This window comes from Denticeps clupeoides, chromosome 1 (assembly GCF_900700375.1).
Source record: "Denticeps clupeoides chromosome 1, fDenClu1.1, whole genome shotgun sequence".
Taxonomy (NCBI): Eukaryota; Metazoa; Chordata; class Actinopteri; order Clupeiformes; family Denticipitidae; genus Denticeps; species Denticeps clupeoides.
In genome coordinates, this window is record NC_041707.1 from 23807315 (window position 1) to 23822917 (window position 15603).

General features: G+C 38.7%; 1 protein-coding gene across 6 annotated transcripts in view; it reads left to right on the top strand.

The window, feature by feature from the left end:
* The window catches only part of kcnip4a (potassium voltage-gated channel interacting protein 4a), a 145884-nt gene extending 130850 nt beyond the window's left edge, over positions 1–15034 (top strand). For all 6 annotated transcript variants that reach the window (XM_028978385.1, XM_028978420.1, XM_028978394.1 and 3 more), the window contains 6 exons: positions 4880–4949; positions 7962–8032; positions 8592–8699; positions 8767–8871; positions 8964–9026; positions 12057–15034. In XM_028978385.1, the coding sequence (XP_028834218.1) occupies positions 4880–4949; positions 7962–8032; positions 8592–8699; positions 8767–8871; positions 8964–9026; positions 12057–12104 (465 nt within the window). In that variant the 3' untranslated portion in view covers positions 12105–15034. The remainder of the gene's footprint in view (positions 1–4879; positions 4950–7961; positions 8033–8591; positions 8700–8766; positions 8872–8963; positions 9027–12056) is intronic.
* Positions 15035–15603: the final 569 nt, after the last annotated feature.

The following is a 15603-nucleotide window of genomic DNA, read 5'->3' on the forward strand; positions in this document are numbered from 1 at the left end:
GCACTCGGTAAATTGCTTGTTTGGGTCTATGAGTCTGAGGGTGTAGAAGAGACTGTGAACTCAAAGCTTGAACATGAGCAATTTCTAAAATTTGCACAGTCGGGTGCCTTTTGCATTTTATGCATGAGTGATACCATTTCTTCCCCTGTTATTGGTTTAATTAGACTATTTATCCACAGCTGAATGAATTAAACAATGACAATAGATTATCTCAACAAATGGAGTATGGCTGTGGAAAACCGCATGCAGTATACTGTACTGGATACGCAGTATACGCATGCAGTATACTGTACTGGATACGCAGTAAACACACGACGTATACTGTACTGGATACTGCAGCTATCATTTCACTTTTTTTATTTGGGTCTGTCACTAGCATCTTATTAAAGCAAGAGGTTTACATGGATTTTTGATTAGGATTGCTGTTTGCTCGACTCATGGGGCAGTGGTGGCCTAACGCGTAAGGAGACGGACCTGTAATCGCAAGGTTGCTGGTTCGAGTCCAAAAATGCCAAGGTGCCACTGAGCAAAGCACCATCCCCTCACACTGCTCCCCAGGCTCTTGTCATGGCTGCCCACTGCTCACCAAGTGTAAAAAAAAAAAAAAAGCAGAGGACACATTTCGTTGTTTGAACCGTGTGCTGTGCACAATCACTCCTTTTTCACTGTTTATAATTTATCTTCTTAACAAGAAACAGAGAGAAACCATCAAACAATGTTTCAATGGACAAAATATGTGACTAAGATTCAAGATTCAAAGAACTTTATTAATCCCAGAGGGAAATTGCTCTTGGTTATACAGTTGCTCAGATTAATCAAATTAATTAATTAATTAATTAATTAATCTACCGGGAAGGAAGAAAAGTTAAAAAAATGTAAAATACAACGAGAAATAACAATAAATAGAAGTAAAATAAAATAGAATAGTAATTAGCTGTGGCACATAATTTAGTTACCTATTGCACTAAAACTTAGTGTAAGTGAAAAGAAGTATTGCACAAGTGTATTATTATCAGATATTGCACTTAGAACATTGAGTTGTGTGAACAAAAGTGTAAAAATGTTATCAGTTATTAACCAGGAACTACTGACAGTCCCTGACCTGTAGTAAAAATGCTATAGAGAAGAGTTATATAATTTTATGGCTGTAGGGAGAAAATATCTCCTGTGGTGCTCCGTAGAACACCTGGTCATAATTAGTCTCTGGCTGAAGTTGCTCCTCTGGTCGGTGAGAACTCCGTATAGCGGGTGAGAAGGATTGTTCAAGATTGTTCGTATTTTGGACAGAATCCTCCTCTTTGCCACGACATTAATAGCGTCCAGATCCAAACCCAGTCTTTTTCTGTCTGCCGCTTTTATGTTATATCCCCAGCAGACCACGGCAAAGAAGACGAAACACGCCACCACAGATTCGTAAAACATTCGAAGAATGGTATTACAGATGTTGAAAGATCTGAGCCTTCTCAGAAAGTACAGCCTGCTCTGTCCTTTCTTGTAGAGGGCCATTGTGTTAACGGACCAGTCCAGTTTATTATCTAAATGCACTCCTAGGTATTTGTACTCAGAGACCATGTCCACTGTCTCACCCTGGACAGATATAGGAGTCACAGGGGTTCCACCTCTCTTAAAGTCGACCACCAGCTCCTTCGTTTTCTTGCTGTTAAATTGAAGGTGGTTCGCTCACACCAGAAAAAAAAGTCATCCACCACAGACTGGTACACGGAGATGTCACCAAGTGACCTACAGGTCCAGATAATTTCCTGGAGTCAGCTTACTCCAAGAAATCATAGTGGTGTCTCACAATATACTTAATGGATTGCTAAACATTATGGACCAGTTTCTTGTTCATATATTATGTCTAGTTCTAGACCAATTGCATTTTTGAATAACGATATACTTTGAAGATTTCTTTTAGTTTTAGGACAAGGCATAATCGATGAATGGAAAAGTGAATAAAATAAATATGGTAATAAAATTTAATTTATATGGACTAGATTCATGATTAAATTAGTTCATGTGACATGTCTTACAGGTTTAGACTCAACCCTGTTCAGCTGATTATTTAAAGGCTTATACCCAACATCTGTCCTCTGGTCTGTATTTTATCCATTAATTCAAGTCACAATTGAAGCAAATCCCTACTGTCCTTCTTTCCTTAAGAGGGAAATTATGCAAAGCTTGCCTCACACTGAGCTGTTCATGGCAGAGTGTCACAAGAACAAACAACAGGGTTTTAATTAACTGCAGCTCCACAGCAACAACAACCACTCCTCGACACACAGCCCATCTGTGCCCATTTGCTGTTTTTTTGTTCATTTAGACACATGGCAACATGTCCAACTAGCCGCTAGTCTTTTTATGTAATTTGTACTTTATATTCAATGTTGGATATAAGAGGCCACCTTAGCGCGCGGTGGGTACTTCCGTATCGTGAGTAGGCAGGGTGTAGGATGCCAATGACATGAAAAATGTTTAAGCTACTCCAATAGAGTCTAAATCATCTTTTCATGATGCTGGCCACCTGTGCTAAAATCGACTGTACCCTTAGTTGATCAGATCAGTTGATAAATGAAATCAAATGACTAACGCAATATATGGTAACATGTTTTTCTTGTTTTCAACATGATTGTTAAATTCTATTGCTGCTGTTTATTTTAATAAAAGCAACAAAACACCGAAGTTTACTTTGGTTATTGTATTATTTCAGTTGCTCTAAGAAAGTATTCTGGGTGACCTTCTGACACTATTTTGCACTGATTTCACTCTTACCTGAATTATATTTAGTAATTTTGAGTTTAAGAGCAATAAACATGTATTGTAATGTTAAGAAATTGTCACGACTACAGACTGACGGGGGAAGGAAGCGCAGAGGTGGGACATGCTGGGAAGGGGTTTTATTAATAAACAAACAAATAAACAATGACACGGTGGCTAAAAGGGGAAATACAGCGGGATCAACTAAAACAAACCAGCAGGCGTGTGGCGATTGCCAGAACTCAAAATACAAACACATACACAGTTGCCAAGTCAAGTTCACGAAAATGCCGGAGCTTCCAAAGGGCCGGAAATCTCCGGCTTTTATGCGCTGTCAGGATTGGGCAGAGGTGATGAGCCCAGCTGCAGTCAATCCTGACAGAAATGTATGTTTTTTCATTCCGATATATAATTTGGAATGTATAAATGTAATAAAACCCCTTCCCAGAATGTCCCACCTCTGGGCTTCCTTTCCCCGTCAGTCTGTAGTCGTGACAATTTCTTAACATTACAATACATGTTTATTGCTCTTAAACTCAAAATTACTAAATAAAATTCAGGTAACAATCTTTGGACATGCTTTCTTTAGAAGGTGGTTGAAAAGAAAACATAATAAGTCCTTGAAAAAAACAGAGCATCTTCTGTGTCTAGAATGGATGTAAAGTGTCACGGCTAGGTGCAGCTGGTCTCCCAGCCTGCACCAATCAGACTGACAACTGGGCTCAAATCAGGTGCCGCTGTTTAGGCATCCATGGGATTAGAGCCCTGTTATAAGGAAGGAGAATGCAGCTTGCCTTTGTGTTTGTGTTACTCCTTGTCATCATTGGGAGGCTGCCGGTTCAAGCACTGAGCATAGTACCGTCCCCACACACTGCTCTCCAGGTGCCTGTCATGGCTGGCCACTGCTCCCTAAGGGTGATGGGTTAAATGCAGAGGACACATTTCGTTGTGTGCACCATGTGCTGTGTTGTGTATAACAATGACAACCAATTCACTTTATCTTTACCACTCGCCTTAGGGTTTCTTTCTATTTCCTTTTTTCATTTTTGTGTTATCTGTTTTATGCATTTTATGTTTTATTTATGATAAAGTTCCCTATTCCCTGAAAACATGTCCTTCCTCTGTGCCTCATTTCCCCCACAAACCCTAGGCGTGACAGAGTATTCTTGACTGTATGAGGTAACAATAATATAATAGATAAACTTGTTGACTGGGTTAAATAGAATTGCATTACTAAAAAAATTATTACAATACAAATTTCATTGACTTAAACAAGACTCAAATGTCATCAGTTCTCATTGACTGAAACTAGACTAAAACAGTCAATTATGATTCTGGCTAATATAATACTAAAATGTATTATATCAGCTGTGTATAATGTAAAATACTAAAATGTCTTTTAGTCGACTGAAACTTGACTAGACTAAAATGAGCATGTAAGTGACTAAAACTAATATGACAGCTTGCAAAGATTAAAACTAAGACTGCCAAAAACTACCGTACAAGCAATGCAACAGACCTCACATTTGGCAGGAGCAACAGCCACGGCAGATATTCCACTCTCAATGTCACTTATTATTGATGAAGCCATGGACACAAGTATGAATTTCCAGGCTCAGTCATTTTTCTCTATTAGCCATGTGTACATAACTAATGCACATTTTATTATCAAATATAATGGCCTAGCAGGTAAGAAAGTGGAACTGTAATCAGAGAGTTGACGGTTCAAATCTCTAAATAACTAAGCTGCCTCTGAACAAAGCACCATCCCCACACACTGTGACAATCACTTTACTTCATCTCCCCTCATACAGTAGTGGATGGAGGATATCTCTGAAAATACTGCACTGAAGCCAGCCAGATCTACAACTTTTTATACTGACACTATCCTTCCAATTATCAATTTATTTGCATATTCTCCAATATCATCTATTGAGCAGTTACATAAACTCCCTAAAATTCCTGGGACCAACACCATTGTTGCTGTTCTTCATTATCCATCAACATGGATCTGCTAGTATATGAAAACTGTGAAACTGTGGAATTAAGCCTGAAAATGTAATGGGTAAAATAAATGTAATGGTTTAATAGATGATGTCCAGTTTTAACTTTTTTTTTCTTCCAGGAGTGTCCTAGTGGTGTGGTCAATGAGGACACATTTAAAGACATCTACTCCCAGTTCTTTCCACAAGGAGGTAGGCTTCAAAAGTGCCTTTTTAGTCTAAATCCTTTTCCAGTTCTAGATACTTCATTGTTTGATATCCAAGGCAAAAACGTGTTTCCTACTCAGAATATGATGCTATTGTATGTGAGGTGAATATTTGGGCAGTGGTTGGCCTAGGTTGCCCGAATCGAATCTCGATCAGCCAAGGTGCCACTGAGCAAAGCGCCGTCCCCACACACCTTTCATGGCTGCCCACTGCTCACCAAGGGTGATAGTTAAAAGCAGAGGACACATTTTATTGTGTGCATGTGTTCTGTGTTGCAGTGTATCATAATGACAATCACTTCACTTTAAGAAGAAAATTTTAAGAATATATTGATTATATTGATATTGATACATTAACTCATATTAAAGACCACTTATTTGCTATTGCATCATCCACATGATTTTAACATATGTAAAAAATAAACCCAGATGGTCAAGTGGCCTCTAGTTTGATGACATCCTGAAACCGAGAAGATATAAAAATGAATTGTTAAAACTTAAATTTCATCAGGCCAGAAATCACAGTAGACATATAGAGAATTGCACTTCTCTATACTGATTTCGATACTACAGGGGAGGAAAAAACTAAAACAGGATCTTTTAAATAGTTTATAAAATAAAGAAAGAATATTTTATTTAATCATAAAAATTATATATATATATATATACACACACACACAACAAAAACAAAAAATAAATAAAAAATCACTTCTTGCTTCTTATTCTGCAGAAGTGAAAAATATATGCCCGTTGTGTAATTAGATAATTCTAAAACGCAGAGAGAGAAGCGAAGACACAGCCATTCTTAACTCACTTCAACAGTATTGTTGACACTGCCAGTTAAATCATTAATTTAATTCATGAACAACAACTTTACATTTATGTCATTTGGCAGACGCCCTTATCCAGAGCGACATGCTTTCAAATTACGATCAATGAAGTAATCAGTTCTGGTTCACCAAGAGTTAAACCATGAATACAATTCTCTAAAGAGGAAGGTCTGCCATTTGAAAATACTCAGCAACTGTGCTGTTCTGACCTTGAAGTTCATTCCACCACCAAGACAGGGGCCAAGACAGAGAAGAGTCTAGATAAGTGTCCTCCTCATACCTTCAGCGGTGGATGGACCAGGCGAGCAGTACTGGAGGGTTGGAGACTGTGAGGTGCAGTGGTGCTACTCCATGTTTGCCTTTGTTGGCAAGCGTCAGTATTTTTAATCTGGTAGCCAGTGGAGGGAGCATAGCAGTGGGGTGTGTGAGAGAATTTCGGAAGTTTGAAAACAAGTCATGCTGCTGCATTCTGTATTAGTTGTAGAGGTCGGGTGGCATTCAGGGGTAGACCTGCTTGAAGGGAGTTACAGTAGATTGAGATTACTAGGGACTGAACAAGTATCTGGGTGGCCTGAGAAAGGAGTCTACATGAGCAGTAAAGATTTGTTATGTGAACCGAGAAGGAGATTCTATTGTTAATCCAAGGTTGCATGTAGTTGTAGAAGGAGAGATCTGAGAGTTGCTCAGATGGATAGCAAGGTCCTGATGAGGTGAAGGATCTGCTGGAATGAATATTAGTTCAGTTTTGGTGGAATTTAGTTTTAGATGATGGGCTGCCATCCAAGATGAGATGTCAGTTAGACATGCAGAGATTTTGGAAGCGGTATGTACATCTGATGGGGGAAAACAGAAGATGAGTTTGTGTTGGAAACTGTTGTGTGGAAATTACCTCACCAAGTGATCTCATGTAGAGGGAGAAAAGGAGAGGACCAAGTACTGAGGCGTGAGGGATGTCAGTGGATAGTGTGCATGAAACAGATGTGGATCCTTTGCAAGTCACTTGGTAAGACAGCACATCAAGGTAGGAAGCATTATATTTCAATGCTGAGCCCCTAATTCCAAGTCTCTTCAAGATGGACAAGAGAGTCTTGTTAACTGTTTCTAGAAGTTTCCAGTTTTGCTTTGTAGAAAGTAGATATAGCAGGGTTGAGGTAAGTGGAGATGTTGTTTACGAGTTTATGATAATGCAGCAGCTCTGAGTCAAGCTGTGACTTCTTATATTTCCTCTCCACTGCTCTTAGTTCCCTTCGACTAAGAACGTCTCAGGTAGCCAGGGAGCTGGGGGAGAAGTCCTTTTGGGTCTGGAAGATAGAGGACAGAGACGATCAGTACAAAGGAAAAGTGAGAAGAATGTTTCTGGCTGTTCCTTTATTCCCCTCTCGAAATTCCATGTATAATTCAGAGTGGTGATTCAAAATGATTTGCTAAATTTGTCATGCTGCTCGCTTTGATGGCAATAAGTTTTGGTTTTCTCTGGTTGATATCTGAAATACTTCTAGATAGTGCTCTTGCTTTTTACATTTTCTCGGAAGCTAGGTGATGCAGAATTAAGTTTAAAGTGTGTCTCTTATTTAAACATTGGGTCCTCCAGATAGCTGGGGGAGGGGCTGTTGCAATGCCTGTTGAAAACTGTTGTTGTCTGTTGCAGATGTCCATGAACTTGCAGATGCAAAACTAGAATTTAAATATCTATATTCAGTACCAGTGCTAACTGATACCGAAATCGGTACAAAAAGATCTGCAAATCATTTTTTTTTTTAACAACGTTGGTAGACATGACCAGACATGACCTGCTTCTTGCATATGAGTGAAAATTTTGACTCATTCGTCTGTTCTGTTCAGGAAAGAGGATGGTAAGAAATACATTTAATAAAAGGCATTACAAACCAGAAGCTCCTTTGGTTATTTGCTATGGCCTTGTCAGTGAAACTTCTCTTTCTTCCTTATTATTTACTTACTATTACTTATACTATTAGTCACATATACTATTTGTTATTTGGCAAAAACAATATTTATTTGTTATACCTGTTGAAATTGATCGAATAAAAAAGCATGTTTAATACCTTTTTGTCCTTAGAAGTGCTTCTGACAATATTGACAAAAAAAGAACTCATTACAAATGAGGTTGTGACATTGCCTCAGCTGAGCTTTTGTGTTTGTTGTTGCAGACGCTTCAACATATGCACATTTTCTCTTCAATGCATTTGACACAGACCATAATGGCTCAGTGAGTTTTGAGGTAAGCTGTAATGTAATATGAATTGATTCATACGAGGGATGGTCGATTAATTCTACAGCCAGAACTCAATATGGAAGTTGTTCACTGCTGGCATCAGGTTCCTTTGTGTGAAATATGAAATATTTATGAAGGATTATAAATACAATAAAAACGGTATTTTGCCCCATATGGGTACAACATGATATATTGTTTGTGACTGAGCATAGTACATAGTTCATTAAAAATAAAAATTCTACAGATTTATTTGACTTTCAGCTTGCGATGCATAATAAAGACAAGGGTAAATGGTGATGGATTCAACGTTATGGATTTTAAAACCAAATGCAAGCAAAACTATAAAGCTTTATTAATAGAAATCAGTCAGACAACTAATTAGAAATATAAGGCTCATGATCAGAACATTAAAACTAATGTTATGAAAGTACTCCAAGATGGACTTATAAGGCAGATGGTTGACTATTTTATTTACAAGCTTATAACAATTAGACACTAATCACATGAGCACAAGCTGTGGGGTTCACAAGCTCAGCACATGTTGTGTGTATTGATCTGCCTGCAGGATTTTGTAATGGGTCTGTCGATCCTCCTCCGTGGTTCCGTCCAAGAGAAGCTCAACTGGGCATTCAATCTGTATGATATAAACAAAGATGGCTATATCACAAAAGAGGTGAGCACACATTCATTAGTTATCAGGCCTCTGTATGCACACCTGTTTCATCATATTTCATCAACAGGAAATGCTGGACATTATGAAAGCCATCTATGACATGATGGGGAAATGTACATATCCTATACTGAAAGAGGAAACACCCAGGCAACACGTGGAGATATTTTTCCAGGTATGAGCAGCATTATAGAGTGTGTGTATAGAGTAAATATCCTGCTGAATGTTTTAGGATGTTGCTTATAGGATGTTGTTTCAATATTACAGAAAATGGATAAGAACAAGGATGGAGTGGTGACCATAGACGAGTTTATTGACTGCTGCCAAAATGTAAGTTGTAATGTAAAAATGTAAATCCAACCTTTAAATTTAATGTATTCAGAGAAAACAAAGAAGCTTGATTTACTTATCAATTATCATCTACATGTTGGTTTGGACCCCTGCTTCAGAGCATTGTCCTACTAAGAGAATCAATGATGAACCAGTTTTATTTTCCTCTCAGTAGCATAAAATTTTGGTTTTTTGTCTCTGTTAGAATGTACCCTAAAAAAGGCTTCCTGGAGGTTTGGAAGGAAACTTCATTATATCATAGAACCTACACCATATGTTACAGCTTGGAAAGATTCTTTTCATTATAGCCATTCTATTTTATGCAACATCCCTGCCAAGTCAACACATGTGCTGAATGGTGTACATTTCCCAGGTTTGATTTAGTTTTAGCCCCAGTGACATTTATGTCACCCAATTGAGCTTCTGTCTTCTGTCTAATGCTCAAACATATCCGAACCCCAGCTAATCAGGAAGTCATGGATTACAGATACACATTCCAGTAAACTCAATTTACACCTTATTTTATGTTCACTGTAATTTTTTAGGTGGCCAATCATTTTGGTTGAAATAATTTCTTGATGAGGTGTAAATGCATTTTTGGATTCTTTATAACCTTTTACTTTTCTTTAAATGGGATTCCAAGACTTGCCAAGGGTATTGTGTGAATTTGAGGGTTGACATTGTAGTGATATCTGTAATATCTATTAAGAAAATTAATATATGAATGCCAAGAATTTTCACACTGCTACCCTTATGTGTTCTTGTCACAGTGCATTTCCTAGACTGATCCTCTGTAAGAGTGGTTCACAACATTTTTCCCTGAAGCCCCCCCTGCCTGTGTCCAAGATAAGCCAGGACCCCCAACCCCAATTTCTTCCCACATGCACACATTAAAAGAATAAAATGATAAATGATGCAGGTGACTATTACTGTGCATAATTATTAGGCAACTTAACAAAAAACAAATATATACCCATTTCAATTATTTATTTTTACCAGTGAAACCAGTGAAACATCTCCACATTCACAAATATAAATTTCTGACATTCAAAAACAAAACAAAAACAAATCAGCGACCAATATAGCCACCTTTCTTTGCAAGGACACTCAAAAGCCTGCCATCCATGGATTCTGTCAGTGTTTTGATCTGTTCACCATCAACATTGTGTGCAGCAGCAACCACAGCCTCCCAGACACTGTTCAGAGAGGTGTACTGTTTTCACTCCTTGTAAATCTCACATTTGATGATGGACCACAGATTATCAATGGGGTTTAGATCAGATGAACAAGGAGGCAATGTCATTAGTTTTTCTTCTTTTATACTCTTTCTTGCCAGCCCCGCTGTGGAGTACTTGAACGCGTGTGATGGAGCATTGTCCTGCATGAAAATCATGTTTTTCTTGAAGGATGCAGACTTCTTCCTGTACCACTGCTTGAAGAAGGTGTCTTCCAGAAACTGGCAGTAGGACTGGGAGTTGAGCTTGACTCCATCCTCAACCCGAAAAGGCCTCACAAGCTCATCTTTGATGATACCAATCCAAATCAGTACTCCACCTCCACCTTGCTGGCGTCTGAGTCGGACTGGAGCTCTTTGCCCTTTACCAATCCAGCCACGGCCCATCCATCTGGCCCATCAAGACTCAATCTCATTTCATCAGTCCATAAAACCTTAGAAAAATCGGTCTTGAGATATTTCTTGGCCCAGTCTTGACATTTCAGCTTGTGTGTCTTGTTCAGTGGTGGTCGTCTTTCAGCCTTTCTTACCTTGGCCATGTCTCTGAGTATTGCACACCTTGTGCTTTTGGGCACTCCAGTGATGTTGCAGCTCTGAAATATGGCCAAACTGGAGGCAAGTGGCCTCTTGGCAGCTGCACGCTTGACTTTTCTTAGTTCATGGGCAGTTATTTTGCGCCTTGGTTTTTCCACACGCTTCTTGGGACCCTGTTGACTATTTTGAACGAAACGCTTGATTGTTCGATGATCACGCTTCAGAAGCTTTGCAATTTTAAGAGTGCTGCATCCCTCTGCAAGATATCTCACTATTTTTGACTTTTCTGAGCCTGTCAAGTCCTTCTTTTGACCCATTTTGCCAAAGGAAAGGAAGTTGCCTAATAATTATGCACACCTGATATAGGGTGTTGATGTCATTAGACCACACCCCTTCTCATTACAGAGATGCACATCACCTAATATGCTTAATTGGTAGTAGGCTTTCGAGCCTATACAGCTTGGAGTAAGACAACATGCATGAAGAGGATGATGTGGACAAAATACTCATTTGCCTAATAATTCTGCACTCCCTGTAGAGTCTATATGAACCCTGCAATCAGCAATTAGACCCGACCAAACTTCAATGTAATGCTGTGTGCATTTAAATTAATGACAGTGACAGAGTCAGTAGTATTATTGCACGTCCATACAGCCATGACCTTGTGAGATCTTGCAAAAGCCTGGCGACAAGAGCTAGACTAAAATGAAAGAATTATTTCATAAAAAAAGTAATGTTTAATAAAACTAATTTACAACATATGAAACACTTTTATCAATCACCTAAACAAATTTACAAGCAGTGGAAAGGATAGGTACTATAGACCGGAAGTTCATGTTTGCTGACTGATTATATAATGCATGAGCTCGAGTTGACCTGAAACAAGATTTACAGCTCTAGTCTATATAGCATACAGGATTATACCACTGCTTTATAACATTATGTGGCTACATGGTACAACATGGTACACCACTTTTTTATATCTTCCTTGGGACAACACCAAAGATATTTTTATACAATGTAAAGAAGTCAGTGTCCAGCTTATATAACAGTAGCGCCGTAGTAAACTTAAGGCAGTGCTGGAAAATAATGGTGGCCACATAAAATATTGACACTTTAGGCACTTACGTTGCCAGGTGTTTAGACATTAATGGCTGTGTGTTTAGTTAGTTTAAGGGGACAGCAAATGTACACATAATAATGCATCTATTGTTAATGTGCTTACTGTTTTATTCCCTTGTTTTATCCTTTGCTGTCCACAGGATGAAAACATAATGAGATCGATGCAACTCTTTGAGAATGTTATTTAACTTGCTGATGGACATGAGTCTGTGGTGGCTAGTGAACTGTGGATGGGACAATCCCCCTTCCCCCCTTGAAGGCTGGACACCATACATGTAATTAGGAAACAACGATCTCAAAGACGTTCCACTCCTCTAAAATTCCACTCCCCTGCTATTGTATGACCTGCCGACTCGTACAGAAAATTTTGGATTTACCTTTACAAATCTTGTGTATTATAATTAGCCACATATTATCAGATAGAGTTCACTTACAAATTAGCATTCATTAGCTAATGGCAGTACTGTCTGTACTGTGAGAGGTAAATCGAATCATCTGTATGGTACCTTTGTTTTAAAAGTGTTTGGGATGATATGCAGTGCAAGATGAATGCCATTTTTCTAAATATATGTGTGTGTGTGTGAGTTAATATAATTAAAAAAGCCTTGTTACACTATTTTCATGTAGCATGCAAACGCAAGCTCAGACACAAGTTCTCTGCCGTCTAGGGTGGGAACATGTTAAGAGAAATACCAGTGCTGAGCACTAGCATATTGTTGGGTGTGTTTATACATATTTCACTTCATGCAAAAAGGCAGGGCTGAGCATACACACATGCAAAACTGACTGGCTGTTTTAATTTTTTTTTCTTTAGTCTGTAGTCAGAATATGAAACTATCAGTAAATAGACAAAGTCTGGAACTTTCATGTAGGTCAGAGATGATCCACAATTTGCTGAAAAAAGTGACACTTTGACACTCTTTCTCTTCTTTGTTCAGGGTTAAATAGAACCTCCTCTGTCTGTTCACACTTGCCTTGTTTTGTGCCGCATTTGACTTGTGGCAATAAAGTATTCCTTTATATTTATATTACTACAGGAACCCATTTAATTTCTTCATAACATGAGAGCATGTGACACCCTGACAGAAGATAAATGTACTTTTTAATTACCCTAACTTATGCTTCCAAGACTTTTTTTAGTAATATTATTTATACATCTACTAAACACAAAGTAGATTAAATATGATTCATATGAACATCTTTAGTGTAATAATTCGGGATGGGGCAAGATCTCACATCATAAGGTCTTGCAATATTAAATGACTATAATTCTTGTTTGGTGTAAAGTTGTATAAAAAAGAAGCATCCAGCAGCAGTCAGCTTGACTTCATGAATAAGTGTACAAGTTTGCCCATATATTTATATTGCCCACTTTATATTGCACCGATTATACCCATTGGTATAATACATTTTTTACCATCATGTCCAGCATCAAGTCATATCCAGAGTCACTTTAGCTGCCCTCTGTTTGTTCTGTTCCTTTTCCAGTTCCTTGGCAAATTCCCTGACTGAGCTCACACTTACATGGTGGAGGTATCACCATGGTGCTATCATGCACCGCCAAACTGAATCAAGAGTTGATGCATGGAGTAGGTTTGTGCTTACAGTCACGGAAATGCCAGAGGAAAAGCTGCACGCCAGTCAGGGTCACTGCCATGTATGTTTGAGTAAATTGTATTGTATGTATTGTAATTTCAACTCAATTTTATCACAATCACTAATCAAGATCATAAAATCACTCAGCCATACGTCACACTCACATTTTGCCTTGTGAACCTTTACAAAGAGACCAAGGCAGAAGTTGTACAGACCCTTAAAGAGGCAGAAAGTATCACCATAAAGATCACTGCAATCATTAGTGAAATGATAAATGTGGCATTTCAAACTCGCCAGCTTTTTGAGTCTCACACAGGGACAAAAACAACTGTAACAGATAAATCTAAAAATCGTGTTTCTTGAACCCAGTACCATGTATCTTCTTGCTATCTTAGCTGCGTAATAAATCATCTTTATTTGTGCAATAGTGAAGCTTGTAACTACAGCTTAACTGATGGACTTTTCACAAAGAGTATTTTCAAATGTCTTAAGCGCTAAGCAGTATAGGACAGAAATTGGCAATTTGTGCAATCATTTAAATGTCCACTGCACCCTTGCATATATAAATGAACCTCTCTCTTTCCTTCCATGTCCTGAATTTTTGCACGTTGTGATAAAACAAAATTTAGATGCACAAAGTGAAACATTGTGCTGCGCCTAGCGGCAGGGTGAAAATAGAGCCGTAAACTAGAGGGGTGTAAACTTTTTTAAGAATTCTGTAAATTGGTAAGAGCTTGTTAAACGGATATCATATACAAATCATGGTAAAAATGAAATCCAAATGAATGAATTTAGGAAGCTGTTTCTGTATGATTCCTCTGTATTTACTGTATTTAGAGTACTTGTACCTAAAGCAGTCACATTACTGCTGTCTTTGCATTTGTAGATCATGGTCATCACTTTTTCTTTGTTCAATGTTTGTTTCAGTAATTAAGGCTGTGTAACTCACTAGTGAATTTTAATTTTTGTTTTATGTACAGTTCATCTTGTTTTATGACAGCTCATCACTTTTTCCACATTTTGTTATGTTACAGCCTGATTATAAAAAACTGAGAAAGCACATGTACATGTAAAAGTATTCACATGCTCAAAATTGAGCTCAGGTGCCTCCCGTTCCCCCTGAACATCCTTGAGATGTTTTTGCACCTTAATTGAAGTCTGTGGAAAAATCAGTTGATTGGACCTGATTTGGAAAGACACACGTCTGTCTATTTAAGGTCCAACAGTTGACAGTTCATGTCAGAGCACAGACCAAGTCATGGAATGAAGCAAGGTCCATGACGTCAAGGAATTGTCTCAAGGCACAAATCTGGAGAAGGTTACAGACAGGTTACATTTCTGTTTCTTTGAAGGCCCCAATGAGCATATTGGCCTTCATCATCCAAATTTTCAAAACCACAAGGACTCTACCTAGAGCTGGCTGGCCACCTAAACTTGAGTGATCAGGGGAGAAGGGCCTGGGTCAGGGAGGTGACCAAGCGGTTGGTTGTCAGGTCCTCTGTGGACAAAGGAGAACCTTCCAGAAGGACAACCATGTCTGCAGCAATCCACAAATCAGGCCTGTATGCTTGAGTGGCCAGACGGAAGCCACTCCTTAGTAAAAGGCACATGGCAGCCCACCTGGAGTTGGCCAAAAGGCACCTAAAGGACTCTCAGACCAGAAGAAACAAAAAATATTTTGGTCTGATGAGACAAAGATTTGGTGTGAATGCCAGCCGTCTGGTTAAGAGAAAAAAAGGCACTGCTCATCACAAGGCCAAACCATCCCTACAGTGAACCATGGTGGTGGCAGCATCATGTTTTTAGCTGCAGGAACTGGGAGACTATATAGAGATATTTAGGGAGATAGAGAGAAAGATAACTGCAGCAATGTACAGAGACATCCTGGATGAAACCTGCTCCAGAGCGCCCTTGAACTGGGGCGACGGTCAGCAGGATAGTAAATCTAAGCACACAGCCAAGATATCAAAGGAGTGGCTACAGGACAACTCTGTGAATATTCTTGAGTGGCCCAGCCAGAGCCCAGACTCGAATCCAATCATCTCTGAAGAGATCTTAAAATGGCTGTGCACCGACGATTCCTGTCCATCC